Source organism: Saccostrea echinata, unplaced genomic scaffold, assembly GCF_033153115.1.
Source record: "Saccostrea echinata isolate AGI-Se365-2 ecotype Australia unplaced genomic scaffold, CSIRO_AGI_Sech_v1 ptg000047l, whole genome shotgun sequence".
NCBI classification, from domain to species: domain Eukaryota; kingdom Metazoa; phylum Mollusca; class Bivalvia; order Ostreida; family Ostreidae; genus Saccostrea; species Saccostrea echinata.
This window is the reverse complement of record NW_026889796.1, coordinates 14,958,184-14,970,543: the sequence shown is the minus strand read 5'-3', so window position 1 is coordinate 14,970,543 and position 12,360 is coordinate 14,958,184. Positions and strand designations below refer to the sequence as shown.

At 33.7% G+C, this 12,360-nt stretch overlaps 1 protein-coding gene across 1 annotated transcript; it reads right to left on the bottom strand.

Annotated features, from left to right (window-relative positions):
- Positions 1 to 2,201: 2,201 nt before the first annotated feature.
- Positions 2,202 to 12,319, bottom strand: LOC133202702 (eukaryotic peptide chain release factor subunit 1). Its single transcript, XM_061338560.1, has 11 exons — positions 11,994 to 12,319; positions 11,409 to 11,584; positions 8,032 to 8,171; positions 7,325 to 7,463; positions 6,949 to 7,139; positions 6,638 to 6,767; positions 6,366 to 6,521; positions 5,190 to 5,254; positions 4,692 to 4,764; positions 4,501 to 4,575; positions 2,202 to 4,101 (listed from the first exon to the last, which is right to left on the bottom strand). Exons 1-11 carry the CDS (start codon positions 12,089 to 12,091, stop codon positions 4,013 to 4,015), a joined length of 1,332 nt encoding a protein of 443 aa, XP_061194544.1. The 5' UTR covers positions 12,092 to 12,319; the 3' UTR covers positions 2,202 to 4,012.
- Positions 12,320 to 12,360: the final 41 nt, after the last annotated feature.

Sequence of the window (12,360 nt, the reverse complement as noted above, 5' to 3'; positions counted from 1 at the left end):
ATATACGAGTATGTTTTTCAAGGTGGATTGCAGCAAAGATTTGATGTGCAAACCTGAAAGATACAGAGCTACAAGCATTAGGAATTTACTTTTTCGATTTTAAATGTCGGTCTTCATCCGAGTGCATATTAAAAAAAAATTGCATGAAGTAAAATAATGTTCAGAAAAACACTCAGTGCTTTAAAGCATCTGGCGCAGGGCATGTTTCCCACCCACCCCCACAAGCATGTCCAGTTATGTTCATGCCAACTGTGTTTTTTAAACTGCTACTCATTTTAAGAATATTGTGTCGGCTGATGTCTTTAGATACGCTCTGAGGTTTTTTTTTTCATATGTCAAGAAATACATGTATAAAAAAAACCTGCATTTCCATGAATTCAGAAAAGAAGATTCTTGGAAAACGGATCTTGAATGTACTTTCAATTTCCCGTGTCTCAATAAAATATTCTTTGTAATTTTTTGGCAAACTTTTTCTTGGTGTATTCCATTAAAAAAATGAGATCTGCATACAGATTAAGTTTTGTCTTGCTTTTTTTGAAAACTAGAGGACTCTCAAATCACAAAATCCCAACGTCCCCGTTTTTTTTTTTTTTTTAATTTGATTAGAAATTAATCGAGGAATTTAATCATCCTCTCATAAGATTCCATTTGAAAAAAATTAAAACATCTAGTTTTAATTTAAAATAAATTGTTGGAGGATTATATTCATCTTGAGCCACAAGTTTCTCTCTCTCCCTCCCTCTATTATTCTTAGTGATAAATACACTACCCCGATGTAGCAATTCAAGATCACAGATCCAAAGCAGCAAATTTAAAAATGTGAGGGGACAACCAAATAAGAGGGGGGGGGGGGGGGTGGGGGCTGGGGTCATACTCCTCACAGATTCCGTACGTGAATTCCGGTACAAGAAATTCCATAACCCGTGCGTTCCGTGTTCTCACCTGAGTCAACAATCAGGTTTTTTATTTTAATTTGAAGGTGTAATGACATTGTAAGAAAGATAACTTCCAAAATAGTGATTTTTTTTTTTACATGTTACAAATTGAGTTATTTCTATTTCTTTGTAAACAATTTAAAAGTACCGTATTTTGTCATGTACCATGTTCAGAATTTTCATATTTAATAATTTATTTTCCTTAAAAATATTTTGAAGGAAGATAGCTAGTCCTGATAGATGAATTTTTTACAAGCACAGATAACTAATGCATTTGATACTCTGACTTATAAAGCAGCGCTTCATATTTGTCTAAAATGAATTTTCTATGCATGACACCAAATATGTTTTCATATTTACCACATATTTCTAATTTTATGTTGCGATAATTAGTTACTTCTAATCACCGTGTCAGATTTTCTTCACACCATGGTCAGACACAAAATTCATTTCTGCGAAAGTAAGCATGTGCCGCTTCATACTTCATTTTATTTTCCATGTGAATTTAATGCTATTCTTATTGATGTCATTGTGGCAATTTTCTTAGTGAAATTTAGAGTAGAGGGTTATTAGTTACTTTATTTTACAGTACATTTAGGCTTCTTTACAAATTGTACACTTCGTGTAGCCTTGGGGGCCAAGATTTGAACAAATCTGCATGAAAATGGAAAATGTTCTACTACCGATTTCACCAATCATGACCCTTCTGACTTGCTATGTTTTCCCTATACATGTACACGTTTTTCTTTGGCCCTTACTTCAAACTACATGAATTTCTGAAAGTTTGTGCTATAAAGTTGATGTGTACATCTAAAATAATCTTACATCCCTATGAAATTCTCACATGCTTAAGAAACAAAGGGAAGTATCCCCTCACAATTCTACTTCATTTTTTCTCAAACATTGAATTTTATGTTTGCACAACCACTGCCCTTTGCTACCTAGCATATCCACCCCTCATCTCTGTGGCAGGTACCGAGAAAGCAAATGATACATATTATAATTCACGTTTACATTGCATGATTCCTGAATTGTTTCTTCTTTCAGCTACCAAACAACTTTAATTTGTAACATAATACATGTACATAAATGACCTGCCCATGGTCTTGACCTTTTAAAACCTACATTTTCCTCCATCACCTTAGAAGTAAGATTGATCACTTTTAATATCGTATGTACATATCAATGTTCTGCACACATTCAATAAACGGCTCCTCTTTTACAAAGGGATAATACCGAGATATTGTAATACATGTAAGAAACGAATCATGACAACCATGTTTTATTCTGTGTTTCTTTAAAAAATACCCGGGTACCAAGTACCCAAGTTTGACCTTTCTTTAAACATAGCAGACAATACTCTTGATTTCAGAAAGCAATTAGCAAAGACATAAAATACACAACTAGATGTCCATTGTATTTAAAACACTTCATTATTTCCTCAGCAGATGCAATATCTTTCTTGTATTCATTTTGTAATTCAAGTCAAAACTTAATAAGACACATGAGGTAGTACAAAATCTGTAATGAATCAATGTTTTAGCAACATAGTTTACAAGTCTAAGAAATCAGATAAATATCTTCATTATTTTGATTTAAACTTGATATAATGCCAATTGCTAGATAATATATTACAAAATTTTTCTTTCTTCATTTCATATTACAGGAATTTTATTAATATGGGGTCTTGAACATTCGGATTGAGTAAAATATGAAAGTGTACCAGAAGTTCAAATAAATGCATGAAAATATCTGAAAGCAAGATCACAATACCTGTTAAAAGCATCAAATGTCAAAACCATATATCCAGTGAATCAAAACTCAAAGACATGTCTAGTTTCTGACTGCTAATATAAAAGTGGTAGATTGTGTGAAGAGTCATCACTGCTGGATTTTATTTTTTAAAAAAGGGGGGAATTAAATTTTAAGGTTTTGACACACTGAAATTTAAATTGGTAAATTGCAAAAATGCATTATCAACAGTTTTGAAGAAAGCACTTTAAATAACAATATATATTATCTCAAACTGACAAATTATCAACAGATGTATAACAAATAAGATTAATAGTAATTCATGTTGATACAGTGTACATACAAGCACATTGCATCATTAAATTTCAGATTCCTCTTAAAATGTCATCTTAACTTAACCAGCACAGGTCCATCATATGGAATGAAGCACACATTATGACAGACAAACATACTAATCTCCATTCATTCATGTAATAACTTCAGATCAAGAACATAGATATGCTTTCAGAAGGCCAGTGGGAACATAAACGCATTATATTTTCAACATTCAATAAACAAAATCATTAAACACAAATGAGGATAAGAACATCATGGAAAATCATTAATAAATGTCCATTTCTTATTGATTTAATTTATAACCTTATAAATTATAATAAATGTATTTCACTTTTCCTTATAGTTAAATCTTATACTCAAAGTGCTTGAAAATCGATGAAGGTAGCTTGGTATCATATTGATATAAAATATTGCAGCATACATATTTTTACACTACATTGTGCATTTTTAGAATAGGACTGAGACTTATCATAGAAAAAATTTACTTGGGAAAAAAAAATCCATGGAAAGGGGTAAACTGAACGATTTAAGCACTGTATTCATACACATACATGTATTTCTCCTTAATAACACATTTGACATACCCTAACGTTTTAACATCAATAATTCTAGAATATAAATATTTTGCGAAATTAACATACATGTACATAAATTCAACATACAACTTAAATAATGGTAAAATAAAATAATACAACACACTTAGCCACTGGTCAATGAAAGTTGCATTTTCATGAGTGTGAAACATGACTTGCATCTCTTTATATAAGTAATAATTATAAAGAAGACCTGAAATAAATACAGTAAATTCATAGCTGGAAAATTCTGAAGCATTTTTCATCAGCAAGAGGCAGTGTCACAAAATGACGTCCTAGTGAGGCCAGTAATGTAACGTTCACTGAACCACAATCAATATCCCATCTTGCACCACTGGAGCGCGAGTTCGGTCGGTTGTGAAAAATTTGGTTCCTTGAAGAAAATGGACTAATCCTTCAATAGTCATCTAGATCAAAATCATCATCCAGATCATCCAAAACCTGGCCCGATAACACTTGAAAGTCTATCTGATATCGTAATATTCCTGCAAATATATACAAATATGGTTCATTAATATTCTGTTCTAATAACTAATCACATTAAACAGCTAAAATAAATACAGAATTACAAATGGTTTGATTCAGTAAGACGGCATAAGACTTTGCATCAAAATTCATGCACTTAAGAGTTGGAATATACCGTATTCAGGGTTATATTCTTGCAAACAATTTTGCCCCATTTTAAATTCACCCAGTCACAATTCTGTTTAACATATTCTACAGTGTTCTTTGAATTCGCCCCGTTTTAAATTCGCCCAATTGAGAGTAGGGTGAAAATTAAACGGGGGCGAAAATTTCTCAGTATACAGTATTACATTTGATGACAATTTGCAAGAAAAATCTGCCAACTTTATTATCAATAGTAGTACTATGATATGTCTGACCTCCAATTCCACCAAATCCTCGTACAAACTGCGCTCCTTCTTGCGACTTGTCGGTAATGATTTCTAAGGTGGCACCTGTCACAGGAGAAAACATATCAATATTATTATCCATAAAGCAATCTCAGTTCATTAAAATCACAAATGAACCTTATACAAATTGAAAGTACACAAGATTGTCCAAGGATACTCACCAAAATTCTTGTAGTTATTCGCAAACCACTCTAATAAAGGCATCTGCTCTGCCAATTCCAATTCTACACCAGTCTGCAGAAAAATTAATCATATCATTTACCTGCAAATATACACCTACATTTCTGTTTAAAAAAATAGGTGTTATATGATCTCAAAAACTATGCTGATCCTGATTGGAAGAAATTTATTTACAAGTTGGCAGCCAAATTTTTCATCCAGTATTTTTAAATCTTGCCTCTAATTCCATGGTGTATATGTGCTGATTTCACTTTAATAATAATACTGAAGAATTACAACTTCCTCATAATCTGACACAAACAATATTCTTTGTATTACATTAGATTTCTACAATTTGCCTTCACAATTTTGTAACATTTTTAGAAATGATAAATTATTTAGCAGCTTTAAGAATATATGATTAGTTTTAAAGGTAAAGAAAATTAACAACATATTTCAGGTGTATAATACTATCTTATTAATTGCTAATAAACACTTACATCTTTATCTATAAAATGGGTTTTGTCTTTCTCCTGCTCTGGCCGAAGGAAAAGAATATTCTCAACTGCAAAAAATAAAAAAAGTTTTTGTAAATGATTTCTTTGGAGGTGTAGCAATCTTGAATTTTCTACTGAAAACTTTGGAAAAATTGTTTTTGCTTTTATTGCTAAAGAAAATGCATGTAATTTGCACATATTTTCATGGACTCAACACAAAATGAATAAGATGTTACTTCCTTTGAGAAAATATCTCCCTCCCTCTTTCCAACACATATCCCTAGTCATGACTGAATGACATTGGTGACTTAACCTTGATTTAGTACCTTGATATCTTTATGTCATGTGCACCAAAATTAATTGTAGTTTAAATTCAATTTAAAGATGCCTAATACTATGTTATGGCCTACGAGAGACTAGAAAAAACAATTTTATTAACCCAATAACCTTGACACTGCCAACATAACCTAGGTCAGGAGCATAAATCACAGAGTTTTATTTCCTTATATAACTGGTACCAATAAAAGGTACCATTCCCAATGCCACAAAACGTTAATTTTTCCCAATTTTGAGACTAAAAATCCCCCAATTCAACTGCCAAGCAACAGACTACAATGACATCGTATTTCTTTTTATATGAAACATTACACAAGTTGGCAAATAAATTGTTTCACTTCTGCATAAATCGAAAGTAGAGATTAGTCCTAATATGGTGGGACCTGTGGTGTAAACAGTGTAGTGTCATACATTTTGACAAATTGAAAGCATGAAAATGCGAAAACAAGGGACATTGATATGAAAAACAATAAATACTTGTTGTTTATTCTTTAAAACACAGAGTAATAGGTAATGACGTTGGAATAAAAAACAAAATACGTTTCATTTGATTAAATGACAGAAAATTCTCCTCTGTTCTGCTTCTATGCTATTTTTCCCAAATGAACCGGTACCGGACCCTTTCCCAATGAGTAGAAAAAAATTGCTGAATCATGACACACCTTTCAGTCATTGAGAGCTAATGGATAAACTCTGAAATCCTTCCAATCAAAAATTGCTTTCCTGTGGCTAAGATGCTGCTTGCACCAGAGAGAGAGACAGACAAGGATGTCAAAAGTAAAGTTTTTCTCATTCTAAATTGGGGAGCAGCATATCTAGAGTTAAACTGGCCTTTAATCTTACCATCTGTAGCATGGTTCTTCAGCACATATCTTGTGACGTCTAAATTCTCCCAGACAATTAGAATGTCCACAGCTCCCATTTCTAATGCCTTCAGAGTATCATCCACTCCAAAACAGTATTTCCCCGTGTCTTGTGAGATCTCATCAAAGTAACGACCTACAAACAATCATGATTGGCTAAAACTTGAATGATCTTTTTAAGATTTTACTTTTCATATCACCAGTAAATTGTTCTAACAAGTAATTTACAATTCTCCACAATGGGTTCCATACCTATAAGTTTCTTTTCTTGAATGAATTTCACATTTGCGAGGGAATCTGTTGCTAGTTCAATGGCCTGATTAAAACCATTTTCTCCACCATAAGATACATCGACAATCTTGATGATCTTGGCTTGTAATCTCTGTGTGAAGTAACATTATTATATTAAACTTCTCATATACTGTGATTTGAAATCTGAAGCATTTTACATCAACTGCATGGTACAAGTTTATCCTGCAACAGTACCTTATCTTGTATCACTCTCTTACTAAATTATTTGAAAAATTTAAATCCTTGATAGTCAAAAGACCAGAAAAACTTACTGGATCAAACATGTCTGATTGACTGAGTTCTGTTTTGAAATCAGCTGATCCGGCTAATACTAGCCCGGCAATGTTTGGCTTGTCGTTGGTAATGAACAGCTGTACGGCAACTTCGGCAACCTTCCTGACATAGTTGTGACGTTTTTCCATACGTAAACGAGCAAAACGCAGAGCAGACTGACCTCCTCTCCCTGAAATATTGAAAACAGTAATGGAACATTCAAACCTGTTTCTGAAGTCAACGAAGTAAGCAAGCACTCTTTTTTCTCTTATCAAATTGACATTTCCTCCATAAATAATCCATATCATTTTTAATGACTCCATATATTTCCATGAGGGGCTCATCCATGGAACCTGAACTAGATAAAATTTTTACCGTGCTTTTTGGGTAAATCAACTGTGAATTTGTGTAGGACTTCTCTTGTGTTTCCTGATAAAGTTCCAAACAAAGCTCCATTACCATCCATCACAATAAAACCAAATTTGTTGTCATCTGCTAACAAAGCCGTCAATGCCTACAACAGAAAGGAGAAAGTCTGAGGAAAGAAGAACAATAACAAGAAAAAATGTTTTTATCATTATCTATCGAAATATATATGTAAAACAAGGATGTATCTCAAGATGTAATGATGTTTACTGCTGTGTTCATGCAGTGTTTTCAATAAGATTTTCAATAGAAGGAAATATATTTGGAATAGCAGGAAACCAATCTTGGCGAGAGGTCTGGGGGCCGCCTCAAGCCCCCAGCCGGTCCAGGGCAGAGCACTTAAGGGAAGTTACTCTAGATCATGTATATAGTGTATATAAATCTACAGATTTCACATACCAACCCCGGCAAAATCGCAAAGACGGAAATTTCGTAGCCGGCAAAATTTCTTGTACAGGCGGTTAATTTTGCCAGTTGCCAGCTCTTATTGAAAACACTGTCATGTAGCATACTTTTTTACGTAAACAGATAAACTGATTTATAAGTAAAGATAGATATAAATAGGTCTTATTTGCTGCAGACATGCAGTCTGTACAAATTGCAGAGTAACTCTCTCTAAGATGACAAACATGCATATCACCGCATTGTTCACTGACCTCTGTGTGGAATTTGTTATCACATAAATACAGGGATGTGTTAATGGGTCGGAAAGGTTCAAAGTCTATGTTCACTTTCTTCTCCTTGCCTTCATCTGTTACAATGGTACCACAGTATATCACTAATCCATTGGGTGGAACTGAAAAGGAAGAAGTATTCAAATATAACTGGAAGTCAAATTTCAAAGTTTGTCCTTGATGCAACCATTACACTGTTATGTATTCTGGCTTCAATCATACCCCAACCCTTTTCATAACCAGGACTTTGTTCTTAACCCCCCCCCCCCCCAAAATGAAAACAGGACTGTCCCCATAGTTATTGGTTAGGGCTGTCACGGTTCCAAAATTTTTCAGGTTGGGTCGGTTCTGTAAATTTTCGGTTCGGTTCCGGGTTTTTCGGGTCGGGTATTTACAACTATTTTAAACCTTAATTTCATGAATTTAACTTGAAAAATCTTTATTTGTTACATTAAATTTACATTGAAAACAAGTCTTAACCATGCGAACGTCTAGACATCGGTGACTTGGCCTACTATTAGCCACAACCTGACCATTCCTGCTCGTTTTGATAATTATCTAATACTTCCGTGACAAGTGTTTTGTCATGGAATGAAGTAGATTTCAGTTGTGATGTTTATTTATCACTGTTATCGTCATCATTCCTTTGATTTCGTCGCCATTTTTTGTATTGAACAGACTCTAATATATAAACCAGACCCGAACCGAAATCCGGAAAAATGGAACCGGAACCGAACCGAACAACTTGGACCGCGGTTCCCGGTTATTTCGGGTACTCGTGACAGCCCTATTATTGGTTGGATATCTGACTGGTTGACAAACACGTGCGGAGCACTATGTCCACTAGGTCTTTTGAAGAGGGCAGTATAACCATATAATAACATGTGGTTAAGGATAGCTATTCTACATAAAGTCAACAATTAACTTGAAAATAAAGCACTTTTAGATTTTAAAGTAAAAAAAAAAATCAAACAAACAAACAAAAACAAGATATAGTATCTCTTTTCATTGCATGGTGACAGAAAAGAGGTAGACAGGCAGTGGTAGCCCAATTTCAGGGTTGTAATTAGTGGGCCATATGGTCCTTTGTCTACACAATTTTTGTAGGAGCCACATCATTCTCAATTAGACCATTTTTTTTTCAGATGAATGAGAGCAAAATGTTTAAGTATTTCATGCAGTCTCATTATTTTTATCTAATTCATGTCATTTATACTGGTATCACATAAACAATCTAGGGATTTAGCAAGGTATTATGTGTTACTTGTTATAGCACAGAGTGATTCATGGGAAACACCTTTAATGGGAAAGGGAATATTCCCCGTTTCTTAATACACAATGTACTAGATATTCTCAACTGGAGAATACTGCACGAAAGACTAAAAAATTGTAGCTTTTTCATTCACTGAACAAGTACTTATAAATCCTGACATATATGCTATCATTAATAGCCCTTACTTCAACATTCAACAACATTTACTATTTTTGTGAGTCCATCTGCAGGTCTTAAAAGTATAAAATGTAAGTGGAAAAATCATTATTTAGAACCCTGAGATTTTGTGTATTCCGCATCACTTTTAATTGGCACATGCAAGAAGCCAGCTAGTTAAAACTGTCAAACACAGTAAATTCTTAAGTGTTCAGTAAAGTGGTCTGTATTCATAATTATCAGTCAGTTGCTACAGTCTTGCCTATTCGAAGTGGGGTTCGGTTTGGTTCTTCATTTAGTCGATTTCTGCACTGCCTTTACTACGCCTTCATAGAGAAGTTGAGGGGGAGTATTAAAACGAGCCATCATGATCAACTTCTCAATAGTGAATACGCTCTTGCATGTCACTCTAATGAACTTGAAATAATGAATACAACTTAATATCACTAGTTGCTTGAGATTTACAGGTGATAATTTTTAGACCCAAATACTGTACAGGGGTTTTCAAAATACTGGAATTTGGGTGAAAATACTGTACATCGTTCATCAAAAAACTGTACAAAAAAACTGTACAAAATATGGACCTAAAATCAATGTAAGAGGTTCATTTTTAATTAATAAATTTGAAATCAACGAACAAGTGTACCACTGCATGCAGTATTATATGTAATTACTCATTTCAAGAAACTTTTGCAGCTTTTAGAATTCACCACGGTCAATGCTGAATTTAGTAAAATAACTTCCATAGTACATGTACAGTGTTTAATACTGCAAGAGTTTGATAGTCTGCAGTCATCTGCATTTTTTTTAAAAATGATACTAAAAGCATTTCTCTTATTCTGTGTTAGAATGGACAATACTTATGCCTAAGCAGTGCAAAAAAAGTCATGGATTAACTTTCGTGTTGCTGTCACAAAGTTGCTCTGATTCTTGCCATTTTCTCTTTGAAATGTCTTTTATTTTAACAATTACTGTTGAAAACCCCTTCATAAGGATCTTATAAAAAATATTCAGCCTAACAAAAAGCTCTGGTACGTTGTAATTACAATGTAATAATCGCGGGAATGTTTCACACCTTCCATCATGATTGTTTTGTTTACATTAATCAATCGGAGTAGGTCACGCATCAAATGAGATTCTCGATGTTGCAAGAGCAAGAAGTAAAGAAAAATGGCGGTTTCTGGTAAACAATTCAAAATATGGCACATATTTAAATTTCCCGTGAATTTTTGTGTACCACTGCAGTCTTCGACAAATCCCGGGAGTCCGAAGCCCGGGACCTGGTAAAATTGGAAGCGGGCATGTGGAAATTGCATACTTACATGCCCGAAGGGCATGTAAATTCTGAGGCCTAAGCCTCCGTATTATCAACTTAAATAATACCAATAACATTAAATGTACTTGAAAGTCTGATTTTTCATCTAAAGTGGAGCACCAAATAAAATATTAACGATAGTTTATTCTACCGCGATTTCCAAAGAACTCTTTTGCAAAGGAGACACAAGAAGTATACACATTGAAAACAATACGTGACTTCCAAGGAACTCTTTTGCAAAGGAGACACAAAAAGTGTACAGGTTGAAAACAATATTAATGGCGAGACAATAGATCTATAGAAATGGATTTCGGATCATTTCCTTGGCATGAAAAGGCAAATAAGAATAAAATTACTTGATAAAATTCTGGGCATGTAAATATTTGTTCGGGCTAGCGTAATAAGTGGTTAAACCTGCCCGAAGGGCATGTACTGAAAAAAAGATTTGGCGAAGACTGTCGCTGTGAGCCCGTGAATAGGGTTAAAAATATGTGACATTTTATGTACAGTGGGAACATATCACATGTATGTTGATATTTTCTTGTCTCTATTTTTTTTAATGTTTGTTTTATCTAAAGCAACGTTTTATCATGTTTATATCCCTTTCTTCTTTACCTTTGTTGTACAGCTTTAACCTCTGTTGTACAGATGTAATAGCTCCCAGCACTGACAAACGGTTTACACGACTCTTGATATTTGATGCTGTTCCAAATTCATCGGCCAACATTTTGGCAATTCGGGAGATTTGATCCTTTGGTGGAATGATTAATGATATCATACTCGTACCATTTCTGTAAAATAAATATTGCAACATTTAAATATGTTTCTATATTAACAAAAGAATCAATTCTGACTTTTGATCGATATACATTAGAAATATTGAAGAAGTTTAATTAGTAATAATCACAAGAAGATATTCATTGCCAAGTTGCCGAGTCAAAGTGAAAAATTCTCAGTATTTCAGAGTGACTCTGACTCAATTTAATTCATTCATATCTTACATTCATAATTTTTCTCTCAATTTAAAACAATATAGAACAAATTTTAAATGAAAAATATGTCGTATTTTCCGTTTTAAAGAAAATATCTGTCAAACAGGTCAAAATTTTAAAAAATTAAGACCATTAAATGCCATTTTGCCTAACTTTCAGTCGATTGTTAAGATCTTCGTCGAGAGATAAGAATGAGTGATCAACTTACCCTCTCGCAGCTTCTAAACTCTTTATAAGCTTCTTAATCTTCCATATTTCTACATTTCGATCAGCACTGCTTTCTCCGTCTACACCATTCGATGCCATGTTTGTGACACTCTACTAACAGATTAGCAATTTACCGTATGGCGGGAATAAATCGTAACCCGCCTGCTTAAAAAGCAGTTACTGGATACCAGAAAATTATTGAAGACTTCTTGATTCGCGATTTTTTCTTTCTGATGTCCAAATGATTCAATTTTACGCTTCCTTTTTGTTTTCTTATGTGGTGAAATGCCAACGACCACACTTCGCCATTGACCATGTGAGGTGTATGTGACGTCATCATCATTGCACCAAAAAATCTTTGTTATTTG